Source organism: Egretta garzetta, unplaced genomic scaffold, assembly GCF_000687185.1.
Source record: "Egretta garzetta isolate BGI_Z169 unplaced genomic scaffold, ASM68718v1 scaffold107, whole genome shotgun sequence".
Classification (NCBI taxonomy): Eukaryota; Metazoa; Chordata; class Aves; order Pelecaniformes; family Ardeidae; genus Egretta; species Egretta garzetta.
Window position 1 is genome coordinate 3,835,811 of NW_009260399.1, and position 20,834 is coordinate 3,856,644.

General features: G+C 38.0%; 1 protein-coding gene across 1 annotated transcript in view; it reads right to left on the minus strand.

The window, feature by feature from the left end:
- Positions 1-20,834, minus strand: part of SORCS2 (sortilin related VPS10 domain containing receptor 2) — a 387,507-nt gene that overhangs the window by 48,456 nt on the left and 318,217 nt on the right. The window contains exons 10-14 of the mRNA XM_009643235.1: positions 19,495-19,641; positions 18,068-18,170; positions 8,105-8,181; positions 2,154-2,245; positions 1,058-1,165 (exon numbers count right to left, since the gene is read on the minus strand). Of these exons, the coding sequence (XP_009641530.1) occupies positions 1,058-1,165; positions 2,154-2,245; positions 8,105-8,181; positions 18,068-18,170; positions 19,495-19,641 (527 nt within the window). The remainder of the gene's footprint in view (positions 1-1,057; positions 1,166-2,153; positions 2,246-8,104; positions 8,182-18,067; positions 18,171-19,494; positions 19,642-20,834) is intronic.

Sequence of the window (20,834 nt, forward strand, 5' to 3'; positions counted from 1 at the left end):
TGAGACAGTGGAGAAAGAACGAACTAACAGACCAAATCCACTCCTGCGCAGCAGCATTATGAACTTGGCACAATGCTTTTAAGTACATTGGGTAGGATTTATGTTTTGCTGAGGATCCTTTACACAACTCCACACTAGGCTATTTCTTTTTTTTCCCAGGGAAAATGCTACTGGGACACATCAAAGACAGCTCTATTTGTAACTCCTAGGAGAAAAAGCTTGTCGTGAACACGCTGAGCTCCAATATAAAGGATCACGCAAGCTGTTCTGATAGGAGCACATATAACAACCTGCACATCTCTGAGTGCATTCCCCTTTCCTGCTGCAGTCAGTCCGCGCCTTTCTCTCTAATCGGATAGGTGGGTTTTAGTCTCAGACACTTCTAAAATATTAGCATTTATCTTAGAGACGGAGCAAAACCTGCAGCTCAGACTCAGATGTCCCTGCCCTTTTGAAAAAGATAAACAGGGTCTGAGCTGCAGAATTTGGTTATTTTTGACTCTACTCACAGCATCTGCCTCAGTCACCACATAGAATTAAAACGTATATTCGCTAGCACAGTGTTTGATTACACAAAGTACTGCAATGGTAGTTAACAAGGACAGCAACACAGTTGTTTACACCGTGCAGACAATTTTCAGAAGAAGAAGGGATAGACATTTAGCATTTTTGAAGTCTGCCTAAGTTGAAAACAGAAAAAATGGAGGAAATAGTTATTTTTTTTACCTACATTCGTCAGATTTATATTTGCCATCCTACTATTCCACTCTCCCTGGTGGTAACTTTGTGAAATTTCATATGAACATAACACTTCATCTTTACAATCTGAAATACTGCACTCGGATAATTTCCAAGACAGGTTGCATACTAGGGCTGTTTGGACATGAGTGTAAGAGTCTGTGTGACTGCAAGAAGCAAAAGCCACTGACTCAAGGACTATCTCAAACACCCACAATTAAAAATATGCTCAAGTGCATAAGCACTTGGCAGAGCCCTGGGGGGGGAAAAAAAAAAAAAAAAAAAAAAGAGAGAGAGAGATATGAAACCAGAAACTTACGTCATAACTAGTGTCTCATCTCCAGGTTCACTAAGTAATCCATCTACAAAGACTGAAGTGCTGGTAAAATTATGTGTACTCCAAGTCTGGCCTTCGTCTATGCTGAACCTGTAAAAAAGCAGAAATGTTTTTAATTTACAACTATTACTATACAAACCACAATTCATTCATTCAAAAAAAAAAACAAAACCAAAAACAAACTCCCCTCCCTACCAAACCCCAGGATTTATGATCACCAAAATACATTATGCCTGGACAGTATATCATACTAATGTGATCTTTTTCTCAACAACGTATCCAGGGACTCACATCTTTATTAGAAGGTATATAATAAATTTGCCACAACAGTGGACATTCTCAGGCAAATAAAAACTGAGGTCTGGCAACAAACTATCATGCTACCTTGCAGGTTCAAGAGCAAGTTAATTTATACTTCATTGTTTCTAGCAGTCTCTGAGCTAGAGACCTGTTAAGCAGAGGTCAGTGAAATATGAGAGGCAAAATAGCCCAATCGCTAAAACACATAGGAGGTGCGGTGACTGCAGGCACCAAGATGATGGCCCTTCACAGCTTCTGCCATCCACTTAAAAATTTTCCAAAGATGCTGATGAATCAGCAAAACATTTCAAATACTCTCTGCACCCAAGTTTTATGAATCAAAGACTCTTTTCTTCTGTACATTTCCTCCAGGTCTTCTGGAGTATGAACGAACTATCCTGACTGAATACCTAGGCTTTATATACGCATCATAGGTTGAGCATCAATGTCGGAGAATGCTGGTGCAAACCAGTAGCAGGTAACGATCATGCTGAACATGGCTTGTACTGTAGAGTTCCAGGATAGCCTTTTAAGGAAAAATATGTACGCTGATGCAAGAAAGTTTTATGATGATTATGCATTATGCCACGGTATCCTCAGCACCATGAAGTAATCTTTAAAACATCCACCTGCATTTTGTTGACTTAATGAATATTACATTAATCTGACTCCACCTGCATTTCATACATGATCGCGTCAAAATGCTCATCTTAAACTCTGAACTTTGCCTGAGGTCTCAAATACACAATAGCTCTACTCTAATTGACTGTAGGATTACTTGAGTATTTTCAGAGGAATAGAGGTGTCTTTGATGGCCACAATAACTCCACCATGGTCCAGGTACAAGATGTGATGCTCTTCTTCAAAGACCTACAAGTCAGACAAAAAAAGGCCAGCTAAGCAAATGGACAAACCAGCAGAAATAAAATGTACGAGCAAACCAGGATTAAAAGACTTATATGTTTTATAGTGTCCACACTTCAAATTGGAAAGTTCATAAAAGTCAGTTTAACTCTTATATTACTCCCAGCTGTAAAAGAAAAGCAAGTTAAGCAGGTGAATCAGAAAATGTTCAGGTTCAAATCACAGTCAGATTAAACTGTCTAAAATGATTTTAGCCCAAGCCTGTATTTCTCACAGTATGCATTCTGCATTCCTTCCTATTATATATCACCAAGTGACCTATCACCTTACTTTGGTATTTGCCATATTCTGTGTATCTTGCAGAATAAAATGCTTTGTAGTCTAATTCTAAGAAAAACAGGAAAAAATATTGCTGTCCGTGACCTTCTCACCTGTTCTCCAGACTCTACATAACTTGAAATAATTGGTGCAAGCATGTTTTTTGCATTTCCAGTATCCATGATTTATTTAAATTCAAACTTTATGTGATCTCACACAGAGGCTGCTCTGAGTTCTGAACCCACATACATGTAATATTGATTTAATGGTATAAAGGATTCAAAATTTCCTAATTTTTTATCATTCATTTTCTAGAGGTCATCAGCAGTACTAAAATAAATGAACAGATAAATATCTTCCCTTTTTTACCTTTGAAATCTGTTTTAAGACAGGGTTTACTCATGTTATTAACCTGTGAAAGTTCATTTAACATAAGAGCAAGTGATAAAGTGAGAGTTACTACACACACTTAGCAGTTAAGAGATGAACATGCAGCCTCCTACAGGCTTTGACAAAGCAAAGGTGAAAACCATAAAGGTTAGCTTTGCATTGCCTTGTGAATGAAAAAAAAACCTGACAATGCTAAATGCTTCTTTTTTTCACAATACTAAATGCTACATTTAGAGGATTTATCAGCAAGACTGAACCAGAGAGGGGAAAGAAGTATCTTACAGCACATTCACAATTACTTCAAAAATAGCAAGCATTTAATTTAGGTTCACAATTCAGTCTTCCTCTCATCTAGTAAGAGCATATTTTATGGGAATCCTAGGGCTTCAAGTGTCTGATCAGCTTTTCAGTGTTGCCAATTTACAGGCAAAACCCTGATATGAGGCATTTACAGCCCTATCTGCTTGTTCCACACAGCTGCATATTTTAGAAGAAAATTCAGTAAAGGATAGACATTAATTTTAGATGCACTTCAAAAGGATGAGATCAGCTGGAGTCAGATAAGCAAGTAGAGTTTTGATCCTCCTCTAAACTTCATTTGAACTTTTGCTCAAATCAAAATGAAACAGTATATGCTGGGACATGAAGTCTCCAAAAGCATCACTATCACACCAAAGATAAAGGAAGCTGGTATCTGCAGCACTTTATCCAAATTAGGTTTTCCCAGAAAAGCAACATGGCACTTGCTCATGCACCATTTCAGTACCCCAGCTTTACCCTACATCCACTTGGCACACTATAAAGCACATTACAGGCATATTAATCCCATCTCCATATCATGCTCTTCTTGCACACATTTCAAACATTTAATAACCAAAATGTATGACATTCCTGATGAAAGCAACTCTTCATCTTCAGTACGTTGAAAAGAATTAACAATTTCATGCCTGTGGAGTTCAGCACAAAAGTAAATATTTATGTCTACTTTCTAGAAACAAACCCAAGACAAACATTTTGCAAAGGATTTAGGCAAAGGTGGTCCCAGTGTCAGAGCTGAAGTTCAAACCCAGGAACAAGCGATACATATGTTCACAGTCAGCCACAAATTCTGATATATCTTCTCCACTAACTAACATCAGGTAATAAATTTAGAATCATAGAATCATTTAGGTTGGAAAAGACCTTTAAGATCATCAGGTCCAACCGTTAACTTAACATTGCCAAGTGACATCCATTTCTAAATTCAAATCTGGAAGTTTTCCCACACAGAATAAGCCAGTTGGACCTCCCCAGGGGCGAGAGGCTGGGACTGCAGCCTTTACCGCCGCACTTAAAGGTGTTACCATTCATCTCGTAAGAGGTCTGCAGGAAAACAAGTAATCTTGCTTAAACAGAGGTTTTCCAAATTGCTTTGATACAAAAGGATTTGACAAAAAGAAATAATATTCCAACAAACAAAGCACTGGACTAAAGCTCCAGAGATCTAAATTCCATTCCTAGACCTACAACAGACTTTTGTGTAACCTTGTTGGCTTAATTGAGTATTTTCTTGCTACACTACTTTGGTAGCAGATCAAATATGAAAGGTTCTTTTTTTGCTGATTATTTCCTTTTATTTAAGGCATTTATTTTGAAAGCCAGACCTTTCTCTTACTCTGTTTGCCCTATTTCAAGCACAGTGTTGTAACAGATGCTGTTGAAATAGCAATGGAAACCATAACTGTGAACAGAATTATTTTTTTTTTTAAATAAATAAAACACACTCATGTGTATACACAAGGTCATTCTTTACATTTGACAGAGTATCCTAGTATTTTAAAAGTGAGGACTGAAAAAACAGGCCCTGTGGGGGGAAAAAGACATTTTAAAACCTGTATGGTCTGAAATTGTGTTCAGGAGTAGCCCACTTCTCCCAGGATGCAAGATTTATTTACCTGACTCCTATCATGTTCATTAACACTTTTATGATACTGTTTTCCTAGTATAATAGACACAGAAATCTTCCAGACACATCTGTCCCACAAGCTTACTTTAGGCTACATCTTCGTGGTTCACTTAAGATGATGCGAGCCCATGTAGTTCAGGATAATGTCAAGGTGAGATTCCCTTCTATAGGTCAGATCACTGCATGGATGTTTAAGCTACTTCTCAATCAGTTCCTAAATTACTGCTATTCACAGTGCGATATTGTACAATACAGAGTCACAAATCTGTTTGCCTTAAAATGGCACACAGTAGAGCCACGGTTTCAAGAGATACAACCAAGCAGCTCAGGCATCATGCAACAAAAAGGCAGGCAAACAACTGGAGCCAGCCCGAGTGGTATTGTGGCTACTTATGATCAGAATCCTTCTTTTACTTTTCCATTTATCAACAGTATTTACTTAATTTCACAAAACACTCATTCGGGCATTTTTATTTCCACTTATGAACACTGGCTGTATATCCTACCATAGTAAGTCTTCCTGAACTCTTGTGTGACCTTACCACGTGCAAGCTATGGAAATATGGGCTCAGTTGAAATCATTTTAAGCTTATACAGCTGGTTAAGAAATTACTGAAGAAAAGGATCACCAGATCATTGTTAAATTGAGAATGTATTACAAATTCAGGAACTCAGGGACTCGTCCAAGTTATGAATGACAAACTGAATCTGAGTCAACAACGTGATGCTAGCGCAGAGAGAAATCTTCTGAAATGAGGTGCCAGTAACATCAAGACGTCAAGGGCAATCATTTAATTCTGTTTAGTGCTGATAAAATTTGTAATTTTGCATCCAGTTTTGCCGTGCTTCAGGAAAAGGATATCATATTAGTCCAACCAATGAGCAACAAAAAGGGAAGGCACTTTACAAATTGGATCCACTAGGAAAATCTGTGGATTTGAGTTTGCTTTTTTCCAAGTGGAAAAAAACCTATGCTTTGGGTAGACATGATAATCACCTTTCAACATCTGAAAAATTATTCAAAGGTGACAGAAAACCACTCCCCTCCAAAGACAAGAAGAAACTAACTTACCTTGCAAAATCTGTGAAATTGCAAGAATAACAGCAAAAAGCACGGCCAGCTTATGTTTAATATTCAGAAAAATCTATGAAGAATGGTGAAACACCACACAGATGACTGCAGAATCTCCTACAGTGAAGGACTAACAGGTCTGGCAAACCTCTGTTAGAGATGTTCTTCGTACGTTTGATACTGTCTTAGAGCACATGGTTGTATTACATGATCTTTGTCCTTCCTCCCAGTCCTATATGCCTATGAACCAATACTGCTATTACTTCAGGAAAGCTTTTAATTAATTCCTTGAACTGCCTTTTCTTCAAAGTCCTTTATGTTTACTTTTCTGCATTTCTCCGTCACTCCACTCAAGCACAGCCTGCTCTTCCAGCCTGTAGGCAGCTCTGCAACATCATGTGTGGCACGTGAGAAAGGTGACAGGCACTCACTAATGACAGCCGCAAAGTTTCCAATTCAGTGACTTAAACCCACCCGAAGAGCTGTGCCAAAACATGAGCTTTGCTCTGTTTTTGCCAGCTCTGAAGACCTGCAATTTACTGTCTAAATAATTCCGGCATTGTCTGACTGAAGCCTTGTCCTTCATTGCATGAACTCCAGCAGAGAAAGGAAATGTACCGCTGTCCTCTGGAAGAACTGTTTGATCACGAACAGTGAGGCCATAAAATGCATACAATAATCTACATTTTCATTCTGATGGCAAATATTAAGATTGAGTAAGCTCTTTCAAAGGCTTCATAGCAGTTTTAATTAAAATAAAGCTAGCAATGGTGTTTTTCATTTTGACTGTCATAATGAGGGATCAGTTTGTGGCTGGTTTTACAGCACGAATAGTCATCTTAAGGTCAAGTTTCATTACATATCATTTGCCTGAGTGTCTCACAAATAAAAAGCAGTGAAAATAGGAATTTGATCCCCTTCACTCTTTGCTTCTTATTTTTCACCCCAGAAAAGCCATAGAACTTTGGCAAATGGTGACAATAAATTATTAGAGAGGTCTCTGTGAAGTATCGGACAACACCATATCCACTGTAAATCCTGGAAGACTTTTGCATTTAAACACCTATTTATCACCTGCTAGAATTCAAGAAGGAATTTGGCATAAAATTTTATCTTTTAAACCTCAAAGGACATTATAATGACAAAAATAATGTATTTCTTTTGAAAAGTCCTTCTGTGGAGTATTAATGGCACCCTACAATAGCAATATAAGAAATTGTCTGTATTTTTCTCTTTTTATCTCAATCTCCCTGAGCTCAATAACACCAGCGAGACCATTTTCACACTTACTTCTTCTCAGATAATAACACAACTTAATTTTATTTTAGCTGAATGTTAGAAGACTATTTTAACTGAAATTAAATGACTTTTTGACACACTTTGGTGGTTTGAGTTTTTTTTCCTGGATATAAAGTATAAGTAGATTCCAGAACATACTTATATCTTATGATCACAATTGCTGTTGTTATTTACACTCAAAAAGAAAATATGCCTGTGACTAAACATTGCTAAGACAGAGCAGTTTAGGAAAAACACATAATAAAGGTGCAATGTTTAAATTGACACTAGGCATTGGAAGCAAAAGACATCCAGAATTCAAATGGTGGTACAGCTACTACAAGGCTGGTAGGGGTTTTTTTGTTTTTTGTTTTGTTTAGTTTTGGGGGTTTTTTTAATACTTTGATGTTTGTAGTCACAGAACTGATTAAATCATACTAAAAGACATTCAAAGGTTTATTGCATTTTTCAAACTCTTTTTGCTTTCTCAGTTTCAATGGAGAACAGTTTAAGCTTAAATACCAGTTTTCAGACTATGAAGAAGTTCTTCCTTTTTACCTAAACCATGTCTTTCAGCTTCAAATATTTGGATTGTCAGATCTAGCTGAACAACACTTCATCATTAACATAGGAACATTACTTAAATCATGAAAAACCTAAACAGACTCCATGACAGCCTGACCAATTTGGGTCTTTGCCAATCACCTCCTTAATCTCTCCCAGTTGCCAAGCAAAATGGGGTAATAATAGCCACCTTCCTCAAAACAGTGGGTATGTAAAGATTAGTTACGCATTATAAAATTTATCATATCGGGTACATTAAAATTATTTCCAGGTGCCTTGGATGAGTCCTGTTTCCTACCTGACGCCACGTGTTCCCACAGTCAGATGTTATGTACATTTCTTCTTTATACTCCACCAGCTGGGACCCCAGGTTACCTGTCATGAAACAGGAGGAAACAAGGGTTGCATCCACATGAGCAAGAGATTTGATCTAGTCCTGATGCCAGTCAGGGTGAGAAGTTTCTAGGCCAGAGCAAGAACTAAACTCAGGTGATCAGCAGACTGACTTCATTTCTGGTAGCACCAGATAAATTCTTTTAAAAACATATATGTACACTTTTAACTACTTCCTTTACATTGCTAGCTATACATAGGTGGGAGCAGCGAGGCTTAATTCTAATACTGAAATACAGAGGCCAAACCAATATTTTAGTTGTGTTGCTGCATGCTGAAAAATTATTATAAAAGAACACATACTTAAACTGTAAGACTGAAATGCCCAAAAACTCAGAAGCTGTACCTTAACCTTAATCACGTTCTGTAAAATTATTCGTCTTGAACTTGAATTGTTAAAATAAAAAATGTTTTATCTGTAAGACTTTATGAAGTTGTAGGAACATCTAGAATCTGGAGAAATATGTAACACTGAAAAGAGGAAGCAGGGGAGTTGAAAAAGTGTGTAAATACAAAAGAATCTAAAGCAGAATTACTTGATTTACCTAAATATTGACCAGGAAGCTACTGAATATTTTGACAAAAAGCACTGAGGAGCAGCAGCTAGCATTCAGCTTAGTGCAAAGCAAACAGAAGTTAAAAAAAAAAAACAACTTGTGGAAGATGATCTTAGCAGATACAATTCCAAATACTGAGATCTCCATCTTTTAACATGCGGTATTTCAAATAGGAAACTATTAAACCACCAGGCAGTTTACAGTATTCTAGGGGAGAAGCAATCATTGCACAATATTCCTTCCAAATGATATCCTCCAGGGGATTTTGACTTAAATATATGGTTTGCCTGTTTTTACAGTAAAAATAGGATCTAAGTTATCAGATCCTCTTAAGCAGAAGAGATGAGGAAAGAAAACACTTGAGATTAAGATAGTGGTATAAAATTTCACTTGCGTGTTATATAAATAGCTGTTTTTAACCACCAAAAGAGATCTGTTTATACAGAGTGTGCTCATTAGTCCTGAAAGGTTCCTGAGAGGAATGACAGCACCCACTGCCCAAAATACACACACTATTTGGACTATGAAGATTGCATGCACTCTAGTGTTTAATGGTATAACTCTAAATTATTTAACCCTAAATACAGCCTAGACAGGATTAGGATATTTATGTTGAATCAGGGAATGTATAGGAGTCCATTCATTTCTTTCAACTGCATCTAACATTTCAGAAGACGCCACTGCCTCTTGGGTTTTCATCTTTCCAACCCTCTTCACCCTCTCTGTCAAACAGTTCAGCACAGATTTAGTTGGCCCTGTCATTTTGAAAATAAGACCCTATTCCTGTAGGCAATGAGGAGATTTAATAAGGTCAGTACAGTACGAATGAAGGTGATGTGGGCGGAACACATACTTAAGAACCAGGCTCCTATGGATGAAGTAGATGTAAGACCTGTAAGATTAAAAATGTGCCAAAACCAGCTTAGAATCAAAGTGCAGGGATGATCCTCATGACTACTACTGGATATAACAGCAGTTGTGCCAAGTGGGAGGGAGAGAGAAATGGGCAATTGTGGACCAAACAACCCCTATTTTTTTCCCCCGCAAACATCATCTTCACCTTCAAAAACTGTCCACCATTAAGTCAGCACCGAGGCCATGGGGTGCTTGCCCAGGAGGTGCGTGTTCTCGCCTTCCCACCGCTCTGCCTGCTGACTTGGTTTATGCAGCCAGGGTAGCGAGGCTTCCCAAAAGAGTTATAATTTATACATAAGGCTGTCTAGTTTTAGGAAACAAAGGCTCTAGTGATACCAGAAATCAAAATCAAACCTCCATGACGGAAAGTTACAACCACATAATCAGTGTTAAGGACAAAGGACCACAGACCTAACACAGTTCAAATTTTTAAAAAAAACATATTAAGTCCTTGGAAAATTGCATGGTTTGGTTACAGTCACGTTGCATTTATTTAGGCAGATCTTCCAGTATAAGAGGAAAAAACCCAAAAATTAAACATGATTAAGTTGTGAATAATTGTCTAATGAGACAGATTTAAAATGAAAGCTTCACATCTGAATTCAGTTGTATTTTCTCCCCAAATTCAAGTTTATTTAAATTCATTTGGTTTATGGCCATTTTCAATTTATTTTCACTCTGAATCCTAGAACCCCATGTAAGCAAAGATCAGGAAACATGATCTGATTTTACCGAGTCTGACAGATCTCATCAGCAAGTAGGACCAGATCCCATCAGCTTTGTGTAGCAAAGATTAATCTGGTCACTAGAAGGAGGTATGAGTGATAAATCACCTTCTCAGGATTTGTAGGAAGGGAAGGGAGATTTGATTTGCTGTTTACACAAAACATATTTCTCTTGTTATTCTTACTTTCCTTTGTATAGTTTTCACCAGTATATATTTCTGCAAATGGGTATATTCTTGTGCTTCTGCAATTACCCACAGAATTTTTTCTTTGGGATAGCTGGGGATAGAAATACTTATTTCCTTGCTAGAATCTAAAGTATTACTGTCAGTCTACACCCTTCTTTGCACTGATACCTTTAATGAATGCATCGTTAATTTTGCTCCTGGATAAATGCTGTTTATTCTACCTCTTTCTTTTTACCACTTACTGAAATCTGCTTATATAAGTAGGTCTTTATTTTGAGAATTGCTATGGATCTGCACTTTAAAAAGTGCAGTGGTAAATTGCTTTAGCTAATGGAGAATTAGTCTGTAAACTAAACAGCATCAACTTGTGCTTCATTAGAAAGCCTTTTATATCCAGCTGATACGGTAATGACTGAAAGATATTAGCAACAGCTTTGTAATTGCAGCTCTGTAACAAGACAGACATAACTTCTCCTAGCTTTGGTTTACCTTTACTGCCTTTTCTTGGTAAATGAACAAAAGGAGTTGATGGTCTCAATTATAATTACAGAGAAACGCCATTCTGTCAAAAAACGCAACTGATGGCAAACTTGGCATAGAGGCTGGTGTACTGCTTTGGGAAAATGGACTTCACTGCTTCACCTTTGAAAGTGGTCTGTCCCCAGGCCAAGGGCGAAAAGCCAGAGGGGTACGCGCAGGAACTTCTGATTGCTGACATAATGTTCTGTGCATTAAGAAGGTTCTAATTTCCACTACTTCCAGATTTTTTAGGAGATGCAATTCTATTAGATAATTTTGCAAACTTTATAAACTCAAGTCCTCAAGCACATCAGAAAACCCTTTCTGTAAGGGAGGATAAAACTTTTCAGTTTAGTTGCAGTTTGCTATGTGGGTACCACAGACAATGTCTTGCTAAAAAATGGTGTCAGTAGATTCAGAAAGAAAAAGCAGGAAAGGCAGCCAGCAGGAAACCTGCACCACCAACAGAGACAGGGAGGCGCAGCAAAGTGCAGGGGTTATTTGCAGTGGGAAACAGCCACGCGGCCACGTCTCAGGGGTGACAGGCGGAAGGAAATTTCCATAGGAATAACATAGGAGGGCGTGATGAATTTAAGCCAAGGGTATCTTTGAAAGCTGTTAGCCTGAAAAAGTAGAACTGGAATAAAACTAAGTCCTTCAAAGAACTTAGTGGACTCACCACATTTGCAAACCTTCCTATTTAACATGCGCCACACAAGAGTTATGGGTTTTCTCTACTTAGAGAGTTACACTGTTTTAACTTTTTTTTTTTTTGTATTCTAATAAAAAATAACTTCCAAAATTTGGGACATTGTTATTTTTGAGATTTAAAATAAAATGCAAAATTTTACTTCAAAGCTCTCGCTACCTCACAATGAGTCACATTACTGGGTTAAGCCAGCTAACTAGACCAAGCACATGTAACAGCACCACGTAAACACCTTTACAGCAGCTCCAATTCACATCAGATGAAATGCAAAAAGTCCTGGCATTAATAACCTTACAAACAAATGCCTACAAAGTCACAGGAGCACTCAGAAGGCACAGCTGAAACATCCTGGAAGTTTCCATGCCATATCCATGTGGAATTGTGAACCTTATTTGTATTTGTGGTGAGCATGGCAGCCAATAACGCGTATGAACAACTGACATCATGGTCAAGTGATACAGAAGGCAAGAAACAGCCAACTTATGCTCAGCCCCAAGACTAGAAGCCATTACTTACAGGTTGTAAGTACCATTCCCACCATGTCCTGAAGTGTTCAGACTGTACTGCACACCCACAAGTATCAGAGTGCTGTTTGCCTGGTGAATCACACCAGAATCTGTGATCCTTATTACAGTTTTAAACATCTGCAGTAACTCCTCAGGTGTGCTACTAAAATATGGAAACTTTTTTATCATTTTACTGGTTCTGTGTTAGATCTCAAAAACCATCTGTGGTAACAAGTAAAGGTAATATAATACACTGAAGGCAATTTAGGTTCATACTGAAAAAGTTACTGCATCTGGAGTGGGTAATCGACTGCAGATTATATTAGCCAGAGCTATAAGCGGTATCATTTTAACATCACTTTTTGATCTAAATGGCCTGAAAACCCCTCTGACACATGATGGTGAGTGTTTTGCCATCTAGTTTCAAGAAGTATTGTCTGTAATACTGAAGCTTCTCAAGTTTGTCTTATTTTATATTCTTTTTGCAGCTAAATGACGTGAACAGGAAAGAAGACTCTTCAAATTACTGTGAGTGTTTGCTTCAACTTTGCTTTCTACATTTCTTATGCAATTTTAAATACATGGTTGTTAAAGGCAGCTAGAGACTCATCCTCTGTCCCTAACAAAGAGATGGCATTACTGCAAACACCATGCATACATAAAATAAGGGAAGGCCAGAGAGCACCCTGCAGCCCTGAGCCAGTTGGCATGACCTGACCACCTTCACAACACAGAGCGTGCAGCCCTGGCTCTCCCCAGATGGTGCTGCAATGGCCAGGAGATGGAGTATTTTGGGTCCCCCCCAGGTTCAAATTACCTGAAATAACATGAGGGTTATGTTACAGGCCGTGAAAACGGTGGTTTCATGTGATGAAACTGAGGACGTGTGGCACGTCCCCAGCCACAAGGGATGTGTCTGAGGGTAGAAGGCCAAGCTTTGTTGGGCTGTATCAGTTAGGAGGGGTAAACTTGGTGCTGTCTTGATCGTAGCACTTATCAGAAACAGTGCCTTCTCCCAAATCATAGCCTGGGGGACCATGTACACCTAAATTGTTCTTAAACACTTCCCCAAAAGATTTTGTGAGCAACAGAGCCAGGACACTGTGCTAGATGGACTCTTGACCTGAGCCAGTATGGCTCTGCTGCTATGTTCTGATGCCTTGTTTCTTAAAATTAGCAAACAAAAGGAAACATTTCGGTCTGAATTTTTGATTTTTTGATTGAGCACAGTCATCTTTTACTCCTATTACACGCATTCTTATAAACGTTTTCAAACTGTGCTTTGGGATATAGGAAATCCTCTTTTGCTTTTTCACTTGTCCTGCGTAAAGGCTAGTTTTAAAGTAACTGGGTAAAAATCACACATTCCATCCCTGCAGGGGTGGAAGTCCCAAAAACTAGAATACAGGGGTACTAACTACCCTTCTACGTAGTTCTCCAAGCTATTGGTAACTTTGCACATGCCAGTTTGACAGTTGGTAGCACAGGGTTGTGAAAGAAAGCAATGTATTTTAGTGGTGACCGCCGGCCAGCCAAGCTCTCTGGAAAGGTGGTATAGCTGTGAAAAACACATACAGCTATCAAGAGAGTAGTTAAAAGTTTGTCTTTGCTTAGGGATTTTGGCATGTTCCTACCGGGTCACACAAATATGGGAGATTACCTTCATTTACAATTGACTAATAATTTAGATGTTTTAAGTGCTACTTATCACTGTGTTTACCCATATTTTGATATGTGATTTTAGACATGCTCAGTGTGAGAAGAAATAAACCCTGTATGCAACACTTCAAAAATCCTTCTAATGTGGAAAATCTTTTCCAGCCCCTTAAATTTAGCATACAGGCAGATACCTACTCCAAAAAGAAAGACGTACCTTGCCTAGATTACTGGTAATTAATACAGTTGTAACATCTCTTCAGTCAATGCACAATAAGCTAAAATTTCATGGCTTGTAAGCTTGTAGTCACAGTGTAGAACAAGCATACAACCAATTTGTGTTTAAATGTCCCAGACAGACAGTTTTTGCCTGGCAAGCTGAAGATGTGTTTAGCTGAGGGCTGAGGGTGTGATTCATGCCACCAGATTGGGGGAATGTTGAGATGAAAAAAATCCAAGCGAATTGCAGCATATTCACTCTAAAACACATGGGGAAATGCTCAACCATCTCCCCATTCCCTCATCCTTTTTACAGTGGCATCCTGGCATGCTACTTTTGTGAAAAATGATAGAGATTTATCACAATATATGCTATGTATTTGGGCCTGATATGACAAAAAGTAAACTGAACTTTCCAGCACTTCCTCAATTTGTGTGAAAGTGCAGCATTTACTGCTTGCTTGATTTGCCATCTGGATTGGAAGCTAAGCAGACAATTATTGTAAACTAGCACCTGAAAAATCTACACTTCTCTAAACATTTTTCATAGAAAAGTCCTTCACAAGTTTATAGTAAAAATTTACACATCAATTGACACACATTTCATAGCTGGTGCTGTGAGAAATAGAAGCTGTTGCCAAGATTAAAATGCACGAAAATCAAATGTAAATGCAAAATCCTATTACATTTCATAAAGGGAGCAAAGCAGTTAAAAGAACACTTTAATATGCAGCTATAAAATTTAATATTCTGTCTGCACAATTTATATATATACATAAGCTAAAAATATGCATTCCTCAGAACTATTTATGCAACTTTAATAGAGTGGAATTTTTATTTGTAAATATGATTTTTTAAAGATGCAATTTTAACATCCTATTATTGCATTTTTCCCAAATGCTCTAGGTGTTAATGCTATTCACCATTTCATTATTTTTTAAATTAAAACAATATTCAGTAGTCTCTGTGCTCTGATTTTCAAGCACAGTATCAAAACTATCCTTAAGTCACAGGTTAGGTTTTCCATTACCACAAGCAGCTGTGCTATATAAGGTTTCTATAAAGTAGCCAAACTCCAGGTTAGAGGATTTTTTTTTTTTTTTTTCCTTTTTGAATTAAAACAATATTCAGTAGTCTCTGTGCTCTGATTTTCAAGCACAGTATCAAAACTATCCTTAAGTCACAGGTTAGGTTTTCCATTACCACAAGCAGCTGTGCTATATAAGGTTTCTATAAAGTAGCCAAACTCCAGGTTAGAGGATTTTTTTTTTTTTTTTTCTTTTTTGATTGATAGCCACACTGCTCTTATTGAGAGGATGAACTTCATGGCTCTTATGGTCAGAAACTGTTTTCTAATTTCCAGTTCTTATCCACTTGTTTACATCACTTGTTTCAACCCCATGGTTACACTTTCAGGAAAAAAATAATACTTGTTGTTGCCCTTTATTTTTCTCAGCTAATGAGGTTTTCTTGCAAATATTTTCTACTTCCATCAACTGCCAAGTAGGCCTTCTTAGCACCTGCTCATTGGTCCTGAAAATTGATGATCAGAATTTTACACAGTCTTATTAATAAGGTCACTGTAGAGTATTTTGCCAGAGTATTAGTATTTCTCCCTCTCCGTTGGCAGTTATTTACCTACTTCACCCTCAGAATACATTTCCCTTTTTCACAGCACAAGGCACTAATGGTTCCTAGGCAGGCTGTGATCAACTGACATTCACAGATCTTTACAAGCTTCAGTTATTTCCAGAAGATGTGCTCTCCTTAAATCTAACAGTAAAATTCCAATAGTGTGATGTGACCCAAAAAATCTGATTTCCATATGTGTATCCTAGTACTTCTCTTGATCTATGTAGGAGTACCGATTTCAAGGATCAGGCCAGAAGAAATTCAAGCTCATTGTATGTAAAGTATTTCTGATAAGAAGTGTAAGTTTACAAGGTTATCAGGTTTGCCATATAAGACTGAACATATGTACTGAATCTAGATGACCTGAGCATCCAAATCATGTAAATGCAAGTCAAAATCAGAGTTGATTCAGGTCGTCTGTTGGCAAGGGGATGCAGGTGCTCTTCAAGGTATTTAAGACTCCAAAACAGGCCCCTTGGCTCTGTTTGCAACTGCATGACCTTCTACCACAGAAAGGACATACTGCACTACTCTTGGGCAAATTTTTCCTCACTTCCACACCATCCCCCCTAGCTTTTTAGCCAGCTGCTATGAGTGATGGTGCCTCTCTACCATTTCCATTACACAATAGGTTGCTCCACAATCAAGGCAGTTTTAACATAGAAGTTTATAGATGGGTGTCATCAAAAAGGCTCCCTCATGTTCACATTGAGGAAAGCTGTTGACAAGTTTACAAGAAAGACAATGTCACAGTGATAAAATCTCACCCCCTTCTAGGAAGGAACTAGGGGCAAAATACTCTTCCCCAACCTGCCATCCCTAATATTGTCTCAGAGAACAGTGCACTTAAAAAAAACTCCACAAAACCCATCCAAATGAAACCAACCCAACATCTCAATGAATATCAGTTCACCACATCGGATTATAATGCAAGAACAGAGAAAAATGAAATAGAAGTAGCGGACTAATTAATTAAACCTCATTTCTTAATTTTTTACTAGAAGGCATTCAGGTGCAATATAAGGAGGCTAAAAGTAAGAACCTATATTAGAATAGGAGTACCTTTACATGAAAAGAAGATGCCTGAGACAAAAGTTATTTCTTTAAATATTGCAATTCATAAAATGTGAATTAAACACCTAACAGAAATGTATCTACAAGGACACTGTATAAATTCTTAGTCTCATTCGTTTCAATAAAAACATAGCAGCATTTCACCAGGTAGGTCTGCCTCCGGTAAAATACTTTAAACTCCATTTACACAAGGGGAAAACTTGAAATCTTGTTATATTGAAGTAATGGCAGCTGTCGGTCTCTTTCAACACCAAATATGCTCACCTTGATATTCTCAGGAAATTTTCAATTTAGTAAGCCATTTATAGGAGAATAGTGTAAGCTAAGGCAGAAAGCATTATTGATTAAAAACAGATATACTTTTAGGAAAAGAGAAGCAGTACATGTGTGTATTTCATCTAAACATAATCCATAAGAAGAAAATAATGCAATTTAAAAGACCTCTTAGAACAGTTATCATTTCAATAATTTTGAAATAAAGAAACAGAAAATTAAATTAAATGAATAGATGAATCGCAAGGATACAAAGTAAAACAGAGTTATGTGAATATTTTTCTTGATGAGTAGCCAACACTGCAATGGCATTTCTTTTATTAAATGCCACTTCACAGTAGCATGGTTCTATGTGCATTATAATGGAGAAGCCACAACCAGCACTCTTCCCAACACAGAGACACATTTGCCTCTTTCGCTTCATCTCCCTTTAGGCAAAAAGGGAATTAATGACAATTACAAGACAAATTATCTGTATCTGAGCATAAAGAACAAAGGCTTGGCCATTGCTTACATCAGTTGATTGGATTTGCTGTGCTATTCATGATGCTGGAGTCCCTACACCCCACCTGTAGAGAAAAAGAATGCAGGCCAAGTCCTTCAGCCCCCGTCACTCCTCCACACTGCACAAACAGGGAAGGAGATATTACACAGCACAGAGAAAGATAATGTATGCTGTTACGGTTCTATATATGTAGAACACTAGAAGACACAGCTCTGGGACTTGAACTAACTTTTATTATTTGATGAAGAGATCCCATAACGGGTTATTCTGCAGGGAGAGCCTTATACTGGCAATGTTTCTAGCATGGTATTATTATAAACCAAAAGACTATAGATCTACAAAGAACTGCTACCACATTTCAGGTCTTAAAAAATGATTTTATGCATTTACCTGCCCCCATTATGAGCCCTGGTGCAGTGTCCTTCGTATGAACTGTTCCTGACACATAGGGATTGTCTGCCCAGCGGAGATGGAGGTGAAGGTAGCAATCAGGCTTGGGGAGGAAGAAGACAACAGGTTTAAAACAAACCAAAACAAACAACTGGTAACAGTTATGCTCCAACAGTAATGAAAGCCCAGTCTGAGCAGCTTTAGCACTGTATGTCTTTGTGGAGAAAGAGAATGTCTGTCTCCCACAGAGCTAAAACCCAGTCTGAAATATTAACCTTAGCTATCTAACTAACAAGAATCTCTGGTGATGTCTGCATAGTCTGCCACTGTCTCAGCAAAAAGATTTCCAAACTCAAAAAAGTCAGGATGAAATTATTGTATAAAAAACAAGTATTGCATGTTTTTTGGTCCCAGGTAACTGGTAAAATGATGATTAAAACTAAGTGTTTGTACTGAAATGTCTTTTTTAGAAAAAAAGCAGTATGAAAAAATAGCATAATGACTTTTGGACACATCTGATCATCAATCCTTGCTAAGCAACTTACTGCTTCTTGCTCTTTGTGCAGTGGCACTCAGAGGTCATATTGCTCACAGCGATCTGACCATGGGCTTTACCAGGAGCCGGCTGCCAGCCCTGCCTGGGAGCTGCTGCCACTCTGATCCCTCCACTCATCTCAGAGAGCTCTGGATCAGGCCCTGCAGGCTCAAAACATAGAGCACGGTCTTAAACTCTTCAAAAGGGAGCCAGCAGCTCCAGCCCTCCATTTCCATTACATGGAGAGGGATCAAATCTCTGGCAGCAGCAGGACTAAAACCATTTATTTTGCCCATCTTGGAGACCCCAGGAGCAGACTGTGTGAGAAAACATACAGGGTTTTCAAGTACATCCTTGCAAATAACAAAATATTATGGGTAGCTGGGACATCTAAGCAAGCTAAAATAACATAATCTTACAGTAAGAACGGACTTCTTCATGCAGTTAACTGTGGTGTTTATTTCCAAGCAGCTGCCAAGAGTTCCCTTTAACAGGGGACCCTGGTTTAAGATGAAACAAAAATATGAAAGATGGAAAAAGAAGAGCCATTGGTAAACTCTATTTGACTTATATCCAGCCATAAATGTCTTGTCATGATTATTCTCAACCGGGCTGTGTGGTTGACACACAAGAAAGAACGTCCTCTTTGTGACAAAGTAAGCTCCACATTAAGAAATGCAGCACAACAGAGAGTCCTGGCTACCCACTCTAGAAGATGACTGGACTAACAGCTTGTGAAACCACTGCTCGAGCAAAGCAAGTAGATTGGCCTACTAGTTAGGCTGGTAAACTTGGCACAAAGCTCTTGGGCTGTTGGAACTACTGTGCATCCTACCACAAAAATAGTTTTTGTGCACTTTAGAGAAAGGATAGGCTAAAAAGAACCACTTACAGGTTTGCAGTTTGTTGGTTTGCCATTCATATCAATGTCTGGAGGGTTTAAAAAATCCCAGTCACGGCCTTTGTTGTAGGTTATCAGCGTTGTAACTTTCCCATCAATTTTCTGGTTGGCCAAAAAGACTCCTTTTACACCTCTGACCTGAAACATACAGGAGAGAGGGTTAATGACCAGCACATACACTTTTTTTTTTTCCAACAAGGATTGTCCCTGATTAGCTGCTCTTTTGTGGCTCTGAACCATGTACCTCGGGTAGCTTTTCCACTAGGAAAGTGAATGATACCATTAAAAAGAAAAAAAAGAAAAAAAGAGGGCAAAAGTATAAGAGGAAAGGGAGAAAGGGGAAGGGGAGGATAATTACCAACTGATTTGTGTTTCTAAATGTATTTAAAAAGGATATACAGCTCTCTCAATGTCAGAAGGCTAATCAAATGACATGTAGTTTATACAGCAAAAAGCAAAAATTAAGATACTACTGTTAAAATTACAGTTCTGCTTTTTTTTAAGTGGACATCTCCAGAATGTTATTCTACAAATGATGTTGGCAATTTATAACAGCAACCTGACTTTTACACTGAAGTCATGTGACCCACATCACATAAATAGTACACAAACAGGTTACAATAACAAAATACAATATAATATCCTTTAAGATAACACCGAATTAGGAAGCACAATTGCCTTTCGTAGGAAATAAATGCAGACAGATCATCCAGGAAAGAAACACTGAGGGCTGAATTAACCTCTCAAGCACTTGAAAAGCTTCCACACCCAGCCTACCTCCACACATTTAGTCTCCCTTCACCTGTTTAACCGTTGGGGATAAAGAAAAAAAAAAAAAAAAGCGTACAGGCTCTCTCTTCTCTTGGGCAAACTTAGTTATTTTATTTCAAAACAATTTGTATTAGAAAATTATTACAACTCAGAGTGTCAAAGTTAAATGGGATAATTTTTAGAAGCAACCTGACAGTAATTGCACCATAATACGTTTAGTACTAGCCCTAACATAAATGTTATGCATTAATATTCCACCTAACGGCATGAGATAAGATCTGGTATTAAATTTGAAGGTTTCCTTAAGAGTGCTTGATTCCCTTGTAGTTATTTACAAGGTTGCTTGAATTTCTGAAAAATTCTTGAAAATATACATCAACTCATACACCCTCTCCAGCATAGTGCAGCTCTCTAATCTGCTTATGTGCTGACATTTAACAAAACTGAAGCATCCACTACAACTAAATTCACAACATAGCCAGCTCTTTGCATGATCAGGAATATTTGCCTCTCGCTGACGTGATTCACTCCTGGACTTTCTATTTATTTTGTATCTGAAA